Source organism: Rhea americana, unplaced genomic scaffold, assembly GCF_003343005.1.
Source record: "Rhea americana isolate MKP2758 unplaced genomic scaffold, rheAme1 scaffold_66, whole genome shotgun sequence".
Classification (NCBI taxonomy): domain Eukaryota; kingdom Metazoa; phylum Chordata; class Aves; order Rheiformes; family Rheidae; genus Rhea; species Rhea americana.
In genome coordinates, this window is record NW_028186823.1 from 1100725 (window position 1) to 1116095 (window position 15371).

Genomic DNA, 15371 nt, shown 5'->3' on the forward strand with positions numbered 1-15371 from the left:
ACTACAACACACACATGGACAGTGCCCTCTTTTTTCCTTCAAAATAAGCAATCATGGTGGACTCGACTATATATTCTTGTCTTTCCAGTGCTGTCAAGCAATGAACAGACTTGGCATTAAAGCATCTGACAGTAAAGCTCTGTGCAGCTTGACAATTAACTTAGCCCTGTTGTCAGTAACACTCTGCCTGCAATAAAGATCATCAAGTGAAAGCCCATCATAGTCTCACCTTGAGCTCCTGACAATACCAAACATCTCTACAAACCAGCAAGAATCAACAGCTTCAAGAAACCATAAGACAACGCAAAGCCTCAAGCTAAKCATTTCTATGAGTAGACCTGATGGCGTTACACAACAGTGCCGCTCACATTTTGATTCTTTTAATATATAGGCTTATTTTTGTGTGGTATCAGAATACTTACAAAGCTATGGCTTCCAAACAAAATTTGAAAAACAGCACAAAAATCACATCACATACTTTTCCATATCTACATACGAAAAACAAAAATCATTAAACTTCGGGTAGCCAACTCGAAACACCAGTTCTGACATTCAGAAAAGCTTATTATCCGTAATTGCAAATAAATCCTTCCATTTTCAAAAACAGATGTTCCAAAATTGGACATCTGAGAATACAGGCACTTAAGATCATTAGTATTTCAATAATCCATTGATTTTAAGATGGTTTTCAATTTCTGACTGTGCTGGATGCTTGCTTAAATCTTGGATATTTAGTGGCTTCACACATGGTAAAGAAAAGGCCTACACATGCTTAACACTGTTACCCAGTTTCTTTCATACTACAGCCTAGTAAATTGGGGCGGGGGCAAAGTTTGGTCTCCAAATCTCCTTTTTTATGCCTCACTAGCTCTTACGACCTCAAGTTACTCACATTCTCTTTGACACTTGCTTAGGGGCAGGTTTAGCTCAGTTAGAGCATGGTGCTGCTGACTCCAAGGTTGCAGGTTCTATCCCCACCCAATGGGCTATGCTGAGGGTTGGACTAGATGATCTCCAGAGGTTCCTTCCRACCTTATGATTCTATGCTTTCTCACTGTATTCAAAGCACGGGAGTTACAGTAGTATACCTCAACACAGTGATCTGATGCATAACTAAATAACCATAAAGTGCTCTATGACATGGAAAATAGTATTAAGGCCACTGACCGACAAAACCAGAAGTAGGTGCGGGAGTTCCTGGCACGTAGCCCAATGCTTCATCCACTAGATTATGGAGACAATTTCTAGCATGATTAACTGACAGTTGGTACACTAAAATTGCTTTTTGACTATTATTTTTGTATGATTCAGTGTAAATGTTAACCATTTAAAATTTCTTCAATGTTTCCCTAAAAATTGAAGAAAAACTGAGTAACATTGCTAAGTACTTCTTCCGATTAACACAAATATTCTTTCCCTTGCAAACAAAAGAGTAAATGTTTAGAAAAAAGATACAACTGAGATACCACAAATACCAAAAAAAACCCTCAAAACAAAAACTACACAGAAAATACCCTCTATTATTTGACCATCTTCCCTTGCATAAAAATTCCTAAAAAAATATTCACAAATCTGCTCTCACTGTCACGAAAAACAAAGCSCTCTTACAGACTTCATAAATTTAAGGACTGTGGAACACCTAAGTAAATTGACAAAGCCATCTGAGTGCTGTTCGTATTTATATTAGTTGTAATAACTGCTTATCATGGAGCCCAGAAACAGCTTTTAGCAGTTGGGCTCTTGTGAAGATACAAACAGAGGAAGTGATAAACTGTACAAACAAAGAACATGCTTTCCAGCATGCACTCCTGATTTCCCCAAGCAGCTAGAACTGTCTACAAACCTTTCTGTTATGAGTTCACAGCATTATATTACCACTTCTGTCCTGGGTCCAAAAAGCTTCCACAAGCTCCTTTTGTGCCAATATTAYAGCAAAATAAATAGTGTGGAAGCTTATCTCAATATTGGCCTTTTCAACTGATAAATTATAAAGGGAAAGTTTTCATATCCTGCAGGAAATAAACACTAAATCTATTGTTTTAAAGTCACTGTCATAAGAGGCTTTGAGGCGAGAAGAGAGGGAGAAAAGGGTAAACAAAATAGACTTGAATGTTAAAAGGTTGTTAAAAGCCTTTCCATCACCACTGGCATGAAATGTGGTGTTAAAAAAAATCAATACTTTACAAGGGAATGTTATAGACTGAACAGGCTGTCATGAGGCTTTCTTTGTATCATGTGCACAACAGTAGATTATYTAACTATATCTCTCCAAGTAAATAGAAAATTGAGCCTTGAATATATTTTCATGCATGTTTCATTATGCATAATCACACTATATATCTGCATGCATATGCTCTAATTGTCATTTTATGGCCTAATGTGGCAGACTTACATGCAGATTGAAAAACTAATACTTTTGTAGCAGCATTTCCCCTTATATTTATTGGGTACTGATGCACAGATAAGATTGGAGTGTCTGGGAGCTTCTAAACAAATACTGTGATTTGAAAGTGACCTATAATACATATTTACAGAAAAAAAAAACAGTTAAATAACTTCTTTATAGTGACATGATATCCCACTATATCATTTTCATTTCTTATTTGGTCATGATGGCTGTAGTCACAAGAGCTAGCATTGCAATAGATAATAGTTTGCTCCAAAAGAAGCTAAGCAGAGAAGAACAGGAGTCACTCACACTGTGTACCAAAAATCTGAAACCTCCCAAATCCTAAATGAAGCTGAAGTGATATCATCAGAATTCCCATGGTTTGGAGCAAGGCCTAGAAATCTGACAAGGAGTGTTTTTTGTTCAAGATGTGTTTGCTGTCATTCCTGCAATAACCCATGTACAAAATTATTTAAGACAGTTACCTGCAGATACTGTTTTTAACTTGGCACTGCTCCTTGAGGAGTCAACAGTTATTTTTAAAGTTTGGAAGTTACTTGATATTAGCAGATGACCACATCCCTCCTTGCAATACAGTGACCCTAACAGTTCACCTAGCTTTAATTATTTATGTGGGCAGAATCTTGGTCCCACTGATTTAAGCACACCAATATTTCACCCTCCAAGCAGACACTACACAACTTGCAAACACCAATGAAAACTAAACCATACTGAGCAATGCTTCCCTTATGCAGGGAAGCGATGCATTTGTCCTAGAGCCATCCAACCCATAATATTGCCACAGCCCTTTTACAAATATTCCTTTGCCAAGATCATCTCACCTGTACTTCTGAATCAGCATCAACATGCTGGAGTTGAAACCAGGTGTCTCTGTTATGATACTTCTGCAGATCTTCTTTCTGTATAGCTACTTTTCCTGGAAATAAAGCAAACCAGAAGCACAGTTTAAGAAATGGCTATAGTTGCCCAAAAGTACACTTCAGTAAGATTTCCAACAGAAACAGGTTTTTAAAGCAATCATTTAAGGACTATCCTCTTTAAACAGGGCTTCAGAGCAAGGAAAAWTTTCTTCAGGGCATATTTCTTTACACAATACATAATTATTTCTGATGAACAGCTTTTTCCATTTCATATTGTGAAAGACTTTAAAATTCCTAACAGCATACTCAATTTAACAGTCTGAAGTACTCTGCAGTGTGGCTTAGGTTGCAAATATAGCAAAAATATTATTAATTTTTGTCATGATACTATAATTAAATGGAGGGACTTCTGTTTTGTTTTGTTTTCTGTTTTTTGAGGCAGATGTCTCTAACAATCCCAATAGAATGTTGCAAGCTTGGGGGTTACTAACAACACTTTACAATGAGGTATTTCACTTTGTTTTTGTAGAAGTACAGCTACTAGAGAAGATATCGAGTCAAGACTGAATCAGAGATCTGCATTTTGAGGCTGGGAGCTCTTTGCTGTGCTGACAGCACTTTACCACTCTTAGTGGTAAAAGATTTACTTTCTTCACTCACTCAAATCTTGTACAGCTAGCATKTCACAATCCAGAGTCACCCAAGTACTGCCACTCATGTTCCACCTCTAACCATACAGAGAAAACAGAGTTGAGCTTTCCCCTCCACTGTTTTAAAAATCCCCTGTCCTCACCAAATTAGTTTTTTTTTTTTCCTGGTAATTATGGCAACAGCAGCCAATTCCATGCTGTGAACTGGTGTACATGCACACTGAGGGATAATATATATGTAAAGCTCTAACTTTTATCTTGCCCAGTCTCTCACAGGTGTTACATAAAGCACACTCTGAGGGGTAATGAAATTTTTTCCAAGCTTCTTTCTTTGAATATACAAAACAGAGCATGGCATGCTCATGGATCACATGATCCTCAGAAAGCATCTTTGGGCTGCATGCTTCCCTAGGCACTGAGAAAAGCAGCATGTTATAGATGAAAGAATCCAGGACGTTCAGAGATGTTCATGAGGCTCAAGACAGCTGCCTTTTGTCAATGTTTGTGACCACCACTTTGCTGAGGAAATAAAAGACCAAATCCTTAACCAAATCATGTTAAGAAAATATTCTAGTAGCCACAGTCTTTGTTGTAAGCATGAGAGAGATTTCCAAGACTCCCCAAATCCATGCCATCCAGTCAAGTATCAGTAATACATTACCCCAGCAAACGTTAATAGAAGACATTTACAAAAAAAAAAAAAAAAAAAAAAAAATCCACACAATGGAAGGCTGTGAAAATGGCAGACACAAAGTATTCTCCCTTCTGAAACCTAAAAGCTTAATTAAGTCCTGAGAATAGTTTTTAAGTGGGATGGGTTGTAAAACCACCCCTACATCCACCTGTCTCCCAACAAATTTTGGCCTTTTCTTTAGCCGTGCTTAGACAGATACATTCAGCTCTCCTGTTTGCTGGGCAGCTGCCAAGCACTTGGTTGCAGCTACTACTGCGTCCCCCTGTCACCCTCAGGCTGATTCTGGGGAGTTTCCAGACTTTCAGTCCAATTTCTAAATTGCTCTGCCATCCTTCCACAGCTGCCTTCCATAGCTTCCGCCAGTGTTTCTGCTCCGGCTTCCACAGGGCTTCTGACACGTTACTCCCAAGCCATCCTCCCTCTGCTCTCAGCACTCTCGTCCTCTTTCTTATCCTTTGGAGACTACTAGGCCCCTCTCCTGGCTAATATTAAACTGGGGATTAAAGCAGCAGATACAATACCAGGCTCTTTATTGGACATACAAACCTAGTGACTTGAAACTTGAAAACCAGTAATTATATTACACAAATCTACAAAGTAAGAAGGCTGAAAGGGTAAATAAGACACTTGAACTCTGCTGAACAGAGAACAGATGAAGTCACGCTGCTGAGAATCTCTGTAATGATGGCTGTGTATTTTCAAAGCTACCATGTTTATTCTCTAACCATAGCACTATCTGGGCAACTTCTCAGAGGTACAGGTTTAAACACATGACCTTCCAGTAATTGCTTTGGATCTCATTTGAAATTGTTTACTTTCACTGCTTGCTGTCCTCATTCTACCCTCCTAATCCTTTGCAGAAATCCTCTGCCGGACCGCAGTGTAACGCCCGCTTCGCGAATGGCATCCCTCATCTCTTCCTCTCAATCGGTTTCCTACACAGTCCCCTCCCTTGCAGGGCTCTTCCTTGGGGAAAACCCAAGGACAATTTCTCTTACTTTAGCACATTTAATCACCATAAATAGTGTGGTCACTGCCCCTCTTTTCGTAGKGAGTCCCACTGCTTTCTAAACGAAGTACAGCAAGACCAATACAGAAGGTCTGACAACAGAATCAGGAGGTAATTACAGTGCACAAGATTTTGAGACAGTGGCACATGCCTCCAGCTCTAAGAGGGTTAACGTGATGGTACAACAGTTTTGATTAGGAAACCGTTTGAACAGTACTGTGTGCTCTGCAAATCTGCAGTTCCTATTAATGAGTGAAACTTATTGACCAGGCTGGCTGGAAGCCAGTGTTTTTCCACTACACACCAAATGATTCACAAAGAAGAAAAATATTGGGGGAGGAGGAAGAGAAAGAATAAGGGAAAGGCCTATATTTTTACTAGTCTAAACATATAAAAAGTGCATTATTGACAGGGCAGATTAAACAATCTGGCCCGTTAAACAATTCTCTGTGTATGGCAGTGTCCTACAGACTTTCTGTTTTATAAACTCTTAGCCTGTACAGGCAACGTTCATACCCAAACCACACTTCTCCATCGCATGGCCCACATAAGGCATCATGCAGGCACTGGACAGGGTTCGGCCCTGCACTCTTCTGCACAGTTACTGTTCTGTCACCCACTGACCTATGTATTGGCTCAAACAACTTCTAGACTTGCAAGATCCAGGTTAAATCTAGGCCAGTAATCTTAAACTGTTGGCACCTATAATTTGAATTCATAAGGGCCTACAATTCTCCTTGAAGATAAACCTGACAACAGAGATCAAAAAAAATTTACCATCACTCACTCAGGGCACTTTTTCCTCATTGAGATTCTTCAACACACTCCCACACTCGACTCCAATGTCCAATACTCTTTCTCAAAACTTGGATTGCTGCCAGGCAGCTGTACTAGACTCCAAAACTTGTATCTGAGGCAACCAGTCACTTATGCCTGCTTCCTCACAGCTACCCAAGGCTGCAGAGACTCTGGCTCTGTTAGCTTAACCTTTTAGATGCTGTATGGAAGGAGACAAGAAATGCAAACAACATGCTTCACACAATGTAAGGTATAGTTTCAATGCACACATGTGACTTTTTAAAAAAGTAAACTATTTTCTCAGGAACAGGACCAGCAAAGCATTTCTTCATTTGAACTCATTTCTTCCCTGTGTCTGAGGTTCATCAGGTCAGGGGATCCCATGCACACTTCTGCACATTTTTCACCTAACGTGGCAGTGATTTTCTTTTGCTTCCCAACCTCAAACGGAACAGATCTTCCGTTTGGCATATTTAAACCTTGAGCCTTGTGTTCAAAACAAAGATGCGACATGCAATAACTGGCCCTTTCCTTGTGCAAATCTGTCTGTAGGGAAAAGCAAACTACCAACAATCTATTATTTCAAGACACACAGCCAGCACACAGATGAAATAAGTTATTAGCTAGGGGCTTCACAGTCCTAAGGGTGCAGACTTGATTTTACAATCTCTGGTACAAACAGATTTAAGAGACTCCCATTTTCCCCAACCATTCCCCTCTGTCCCTGTGATGTTCTGAAACACTGTGAGTAAAAGAATCCAAATTCAAAACCTCCAAACAATGAAAATAAACACTCTGGGGGAGAAGAAGGCAGGAGGAAATAGGTTTCAGGGGTCATGTGTGGGTGGTGTTTGCATTTTTAACATAGACCGTTTCAGCTGACCTGTTTTATGGCTCCCCTACTCAAAGTCACATTAACACAGCTGGAAGATAGAGGATGGCAGAAGGTCAGTCCTCTGGGCACAAAGGCAGAAATTAGGCAACATGGATGGGTAGGGAAGTGTGGGCTTTACCACGGGAGAAAGTGTATGTGAAAGTACTGCACCCTCAATGCCTGTCCCTCACTGGGATTTCTGGTGCTCTTCCCAGGCAAGTCTGGAAAATAGGCCACTAAATTGTCTGAGCTTGTTAATTCAGTGTCCAACATTTCCATACAAAGACTAAAACACAGTTCATAATTTGGCTCAGGCATACCCCATGTTCAGTCACAGCTACCTTCTGTCTGGATTACTTCCTGGTGACGAAAGGATTAGGCACTAGTCTGATGATTACTTCTCACCTTTTAATGACCATTTGCCAGTTTGCAGAGAGCCTCACTTACAGCTAAGGCATCTGAATGTTTATGTCAGATGCTAGATTAATAAAAGGTATGTTTCCTTACAAAAACAAAAAAAGTCAGCCAGCAGCAGGACTGGAACTTGTCATTTTAAAAAGGCATGAGGCTTAATCTGAAAAACTACCTTACAGTTATTCTACAGATTTTAAAATACACCATTTCAGGAGTTCTTGTGTCTTCTTTAAATTTTCTAAAGATACTTTATACAGTGAAAAGCATGAAACTTTGCATAATGCTGTTAAATGAGCTGAGGCAATATAACGTAGCATTTCTAACGCATCGTCCTCCACTAATGCTGGCTGCAGTACCATTAATTCACTTACAGTGAAGGGTTAGGCCTGAGTCACATGTTAAAAGGACCCAAAGTCCTAACTAATTAACTCTTCCCTCAACTCTGAGCAGGGACTAGTTTGCCTCCTATGTGCACATCGTCAAAGAGGGGTCACTGATTAAACACCAGAACTATTTATCTTAAGGGTAATAAAGACAAATGTTACCTGCTGTCCAGCTGCAACAAAGCAGTTTAAAATTTCTACATCCACAGCAGATAAAAATCCACTGCCCGAATTCCCTGCTGAATCCCCTTTATTACAGACAAGTGTTTCCACTATAGAGAGTGCCTATAAATGCAGAAAAGGAGTACATGCAATGATCTAGTGCAAACCATACTCGCAATGAGCCTGCCCCATCAGAATCCCTTGACCTCAATGCTGATATGAGGCTTTGCAACCAAATGGAGCAAAGCCAGGTTGGCACTTACACTTCAGCAAAAATTAACAAAGGTATCAGAAACGACTGCTAGGAAAACATGAGGAATATTTTTCGCATGCGGATTTTCAGTAAGTGGGTGACTTTTGTTTGATCTGTAGCTGCAAAAAACCTCTTTCCCCTCTCTTATTCATACAATACTTGACAGCTGTTCAAACCTAAATACCTTAGTTTCCTCAAGTTTTACACTGAGGATGAGCTGAATATCCAGAGCAAACATCACAGGATAAACAGAGGTCTAAACGGTATGCTATTATCCATTTTACAATAAGTATTGTAGAAGCTACATGTATACATTTTTTTTCATCCCACTTGGGCCAAACCTTATGTAGAATCATCTGATAAATGTTTAAGTCAGCCCCAACTCCTTTTACCCTGTGTAAGATGTTTACTTTTCACACTGTAGGGCTTTTTGCTGTGATAGGGCATCTCCCAGTGTCATATGCACCTCCTTACTTGAGTTGCCCGAGGAGCTGTTTTGAAAAGTGCTCTTGGAAGAAATTGCCCATAATATGGGGGGTTGAGGGAACACTCTTAGTCTGCCAACATATTCTCTGCTTTTGAGCTTCCAGTTCCTCATTCTGTTATAGCTTGAATCAAGTGAGATCAATAAACTGTTCCTCTTTATAACTGCAATATTAAATGGTGAGAGGTCATGGAGGCCAATTAAGCCACTGCTTCTGACTCCCTGAAGGTGGCTAAGCCTAGAGAATAGCCCACTCCAAACACGACAGAACACAGACAGCTGCTGCAAGTTGCAGTTATTGCAAATTCCCCGCTTGTGTTGAGGAAAAATTAAAACAGCACAGTAGGACCATCTTGACAGAAAGACACAGGTTAGCCAGCAATGGCTCCAGAACTTAAACACAAGGAAGTCTTCATAGAGCCATGGAAAGTCTGTCATACTATTTCAATGCCTTAACAAGGAACAAAGTGATACTGACTCCCAAGGGAGAAAGTTTTTCCCATCCCTAAGACGGACATGCTACACTGCTGAGGGCCCACAAGTAAGCGTTTTGGGACTGGCAAGTCAACAACCAGATAACGACAGGAAATGTGCAYGTCAGAGAGACATGTTTGCTCATCAGCAGTGGAGCTTACTGACATGCCTCAAATTCATAGCTGGCACCAGAGTGCTGAAGTAGTGACACTGTCTTTTTGGGCAGCAAGTACCTTACCCACCCTCCTTCAACTCCATAGTTATCAGCAACAGCCATAAATACCTTCCCCATTCAACTAAGACATGCAATCTGAGCTAAGTTTTGAAGGTCTGCTTTATTAGACATAAAAAAGTTACATACCTGTGTTTCTTTTAGTTCACGGATGGAGTTATTTTTGGAATCTTCTAGGGGGAGATGCAGTTGCTTAAGTGTAAGAATCTAAATTGGAGGAGATTGCTTTTCAGAAGCTTTCTTTCAAACATACTTACACCAAATGCAAGGTGAATGTAGGCTCGCCTAAACTATCACATTAAGCAGCTACATTTAGGGGTTAGATGTCCAATTTCAACTGGATCCTATCCAGTCTTGGTAGCTATGTCATGAAGAATAAGGAAATGAAATTTAACCAGAGTGTCTCTGCCCTCCGTTTTAAGAGAATTATTGCTACTTCGTTAGAAGTCTTAGATACACTTTCATAACAACTCTGCCTCAAGCACTCATAGACCACTATTTTCACAACAAGTCAAATTATAAGCATGAGAAAAGGCTTACTAAAATGCCCAGAGTACCTTAGTTACTATCACAGGCTTCATCCATCCATAAACAAATTCAAAAAATAAACACAAGTAAATCATGTTCACAAAGTCTCATATCAGCATTGAGGTCAAAGGGGTTCTGGCTGGGCAGGCTCACTGCAAGAATGAGGTCTGAACTAGCTCATAGCATGTGCTGTTTCACTCGCAATTTCAGTGTGCATTTATGGGCACTATCCATAGTGGAAAATATTTGTCTGATAAAAAATAAAAAAATGAAAACATGACTACACATATTTTAAAACATGTAAATGTGAACATGTTCATGTAAATGTGAACATAATGCCATGAAAATGGAGTCTCTTTGGGATGCTTTAAATTCATTGTGACATATTGGCCAGTTCAGAAATTGTTCCCTGCAAGCATATTAGTGCAGTGACCCCTACATCAGGGAATTCGTTTAAAACAGTTGATATGAAGGTGCACAAGTAGAGCAGCTCTGAGTAGCAGGAAAATGCTAAGGACAAAACAGAATTGTTTTAATCACATTTTAGGCCAAAAAAGGCTTTTAATCAATGAAATCTCCAACATTAAAAACATACCCCCCCACACACACATCACTGCTACTCCTCCAAACTACATGGAATTCATAATTATCTACATGAATGGGTTATTTTTACCTCAAATAAGAGGCTTTATAAGGCAAAAAGAGCTAGAAGCCTGTCTTGAACAAGAACAGTACAAGTACTCACCTCACAATGTGAGAGAAGACTAAAACAATAACCTCCCTACTTCAGAATTAGAAAGATATGGATAAGCATTATGGACAAAGTTTCAGAGTCTCAGAAGCAGGACAACTGCTCCTTCCCAGCTCCTGTGTTGCATATCATGAACCACGAGCACAGCTATATCATTTGCTGCTATTGATAGAAATTAATGGTGACAATGGCAGAACACTCTTCCAACACAAAAGCATTGCGTGCTATGCATTGGGGACTACTATATTCAAAATCCCTGCTTCATCTGTTCTTTGAATAATTAGTGCAAACACAATAAAAATAAGTCACTTGTGAAACACTTTCCCCATTTTTTGAGATGTATCTTGGACAAGAAGGTGAAGAAAGACAGGTTGTGAAAAATGTGTAGCATCTATCTGTCAGAGAAACCAGGCACAGCATTGCAAGGACCATCCTCTGTCAGGACGGTTCTGTTGGCCACAACCCTAAAGATTCCCCCGATCTACATTGCAATTCCATCTCTCCCCCACCCCCATTAAAAAAAAAATATATATATATATAATMTACGCAACCACACTTTCAGTATCAGTTCCTAGTTAGCTGCTATCTGGGCCCTTAAAATAGACACACACACACACACACTTCAGAAAGTTGCTAAAACCTGTGGCTCATTCTATGCTGGACTAGTCCCAAATCAAGGCTTGCAGTCACCATCGTCTGTCTTACAGTAGGCAATCAAGATCCTCAGCATGCTGCCTGCACTGGACAACTACATCCTTCATGCCCTCCATCATCAGCTTCTTCTAGGTACTGCCACCAGAAGCCACTGCTGTTGCATCTTCTTCAGAGTCTTCGCTTTATTCAAGCAAAAAAACCCAGATAAACTGCTTTACACCTTCCAGTGCTGAAATGAGTCAAGTACTGCAGAAAACAGAGCAATCCCCACTCAAACTATAGTAGCCAGAGSTAAGCTTTGAGGACAGAACAACAACAATAACCCAAATACAGACACTAATGCCGTTGTGTGGTAACAGGGCCTGCATAAAAGGACGTGCTGAACAGACAGTCAAGGTTCTAGCACATCATGCACAATAGCTTTGTTTATAAGATGTGTACTCTTAGGAGGAAAAAGGAAAAATATGTATTTTTGAAAGCTCAACTTTGTTTTCCTGCTTTTGTGATCATTTGTTATGTTAAAAGATATTGTCAATGCATCCTAAGAATTTATTCTATGCAGAAAGTATTTACTTTAGGCTTTCTGTGCAACTGTAGAGGATCTTCTCAGGCTAATTCTAGTTTACAGCTTCTCAAGACTTGTCTTTGTGGGACACAGTCATCTGTTTCCTTTATTTCATTAGTAGCTCTATTTATACCTTAGTGAGTAGACATTATTCCCATGTCATCCAACAGTCACATCACAGAAACAGTAAACCTGAAGTTGTGACTTCTGCCTAAGCCATAGTCAGCTGTGTGGAGGACTGGGAAAGAAAAGGAACACAATTGTCTACTTTAACCTTGGTCTCAATTTTGCATTGTATTGGAAGATCTTTCCTCCATTTACCTAACAGGAACCATAGCTTAGCAGGAATGGTTCTTTTTCAGTTTTACTTCAAATGCAGTATAGTATAAAATGGTGATGTTTCAGTTACACTTGGMAACAGTTACTTCATGATGGATGGTGTGCTTGGTCTTTTGGTAACAAATGGTGACAACTTTATAAATACACCTTCTCCTCAGCCCTGCACATACTTATTAACAAAGGCACAGACAGCTCAAACATGCTACCCTCAAACCGCTTCCAGTTCCAGAGTGTTTTCATTCTCTGAGAATGTCCATGAGCTATGACTTGCTTTTTTCTAATTTAGTCCGCAGCAGCCAACTCTGATTACCTCCAAAGGCAACATTTGTTTTACTGCTCCCTACATAATACTAAATGAACTGAAGCAAAGTGCAGATTGTTCAACCTGTKAGGATACACCAGCCACAAGGGTTACAATTTATTTTAGAACACACCTAGTAACCTCTATAAAAGTGTCTCAGAGCAGTGAAGTATAGTAAATGTAATTAACAGAATAACTGGCTAGTCTTCTCCACAATGGTCTTCTGCCTCTTCACGGAGCAGCTCAGGAATTTGACTTTGGTAATTTCTTAGTACCCACCCCACCCCCACTGCAACCAAACCTGCCCATCAGTCTGGACTACAATAAACTTAAATATAAAAGAGTTCTTATTCCTCAGTGCAATAAGAAGGACAAAATTTGATATGGTAAAGTAATTTCTTCCCCTCAGAACTTCACTGTTGGTTGCACTTTATTCTGTCCAGCTTCCTGCTTAATATAGATATTATCACACCAGTTACGTGTATCTGTTAACAAAACAAACGAAGCGCTCAGGAAAAAAATACAGCATGATTTGTGATTTGAACAGAGGATAAATAACTGTGCACCTACCACCTGAAGGGCATGTAATATTAACTATTCTTTCAGTGCAGTGTTAAATGATTTGGTGTGGCACATTTCCTGTTTTTAACTGATCTATATATTCAAGGTCACAGACTTGCAACTTGAACTGTTCATTACACACCCATAAGAATACCAGCTCAGGGCCTCTCACGGAGATGTTTTCTTCAGTTAATCTAGCTCATTTATGAAAGAGTGAGAAAATCTGTATTGTAATTCTAATGTATTGGCTCAGCTTGATTCATTTATAATTTCGTTTAATATTTTTTTTAAAAAAATAAGAAATATCAAAATTAATCATTAATGAATGTATATTTACATTTGCCATATTTAGCAGCATTAATTCCTTGTACTGCATTTACTCAGAGCTATCTTGTTTTCCCCTTACTGCTGGTAGAGAATCAATTGCCAGTTTTTCAAGTTACCCCATTTCCCCAGAATTTTTCTCATTAAAACATTTAGATGAAAGTAACTCTGCTATTTATTATACATACACTTTTCATCAACTTTGCCTCCTACTCATATTTGATCACTTGGAAACAGTGTAGAGAAAGTCATTCTTTTATTTTAGAAAGTAAAGCTGTTCTGGCTCCTCTTTGGAAAAAAAAAGGCTAAATTAAAATGGAACTTATCGTCATTTTAATTTCCTACTCAAAGCATCCAACATACAATGTAAATCAGTATTAAACTCTAGCCAGCTAACAGTTAAAAGACACAATAGCAAGAGACAACTTAAGACTGATCTATTTCCATAGGAAGTGTATATTTGCCACAGCTTATCAAAAACCAGACACAACTCATACTTTAGATCAACTAAGTTGTGTATTTCATTCATTATATTTGCATTTCAGCTGGCATCGAAGATTCTTCCAAGATGCAGTTCAGAGTTGCATCTGTTCCACTAACAAAATCCTACATGACTTAGCAAATTATCATTAGGAAAACTCAAACATAATAAACAAATATGCAAACCCAAAGATAGTTTTATCTGAACAATTCTCTCATCCTGTATGCCAAAGTATTACATTATGTTCCAAAACATATCTGCTAGACACGTGTTCATTTTTTTTTGCATTTGTTTGGTTCTCCTCGGAAGTATTTGTCAGAGGTTTCAGGGGTTTCTCATTTTTCATTTTCTCCCTCCGCCTTCCTTTTTTTGCTGGCTTGAGCATTCTCATCTGTCACATACTGAGCAAGCTGCATTTTGGATGTTAGATAATTTGCTATCACAAACATGCACTTTACCTTTGAATAAAGTATGCCTACTCTGAGCTCCAGTCATGCTGGAAATGAATATTAGAGCATCAAGAGAAAGTTCTGACAATGCAAAGTAGTGATTCAAAAGGAATTTTTCTAGTCAACCATTTTCAAAAAATAGCTACTTTCACATTCTCACTGCTTTGAGACACATGCACTCTGTGTTCCCGCTCTCAGAAAAACCCCAGCCAAATAAACAACACAAACAGATGTCTTAAACATACCAGATCACACAGGAAACACAGTCAAATTCACAAGCTCAGTAACATCTGAACTTAAATTCAGTCTCCCYGGATGGAAGGCACTAATCCCCAATTCCCCTCTTTGAGAAAGCACATTGCTAGATGAGCATGGGTAACCACACTTACTTCAGAAGTGTCTCATGATGACAGAACATAACAAGCGATCTCTATAATGCAAACAAAGGGCCCCTATTCGCAGAATTCAGCAGCTCAGTGGAAGAGACTATTCTAGCATTACTCTAAACAAACTTTTCAGTGCAAGCCTCTTCCAGAGGAGGTCTCTTAAGACTTACTGAATTGAATGCATATTAAAGCAACTATTCCTTTTTAATGTTACAGACGTTGTTCCTATGAAAGAGTTCCCTTCATCAAAAAAAAAAAAAAAAAAAAAAAAAAAAAAAAAAAAAAAAACACTCTACTGCTTAGCTTTGCTGCTGCTGACTCCTGCTCAACAAGAA

General features: G+C 39.2%; 1 protein-coding gene across 3 annotated transcripts in view; it reads right to left on the reverse strand.

Annotated features, from left to right (window-relative positions):
- RASA3 (RAS p21 protein activator 3) overlaps positions 1 to 15371 on the reverse strand; it is a 182000-nt gene that overhangs the window by 65137 nt on the left and 101492 nt on the right. For all 3 annotated transcript variants that reach the window (XM_085320869.1, XM_085320870.1, XM_085320868.1), the window contains one exon: positions 3232 to 3326. In XM_085320869.1, coding sequence (XP_085176995.1) covers positions 3232 to 3326 — 95 coding nt within the window. The remainder of the gene's footprint in view (positions 1 to 3231; positions 3327 to 15371) is intronic.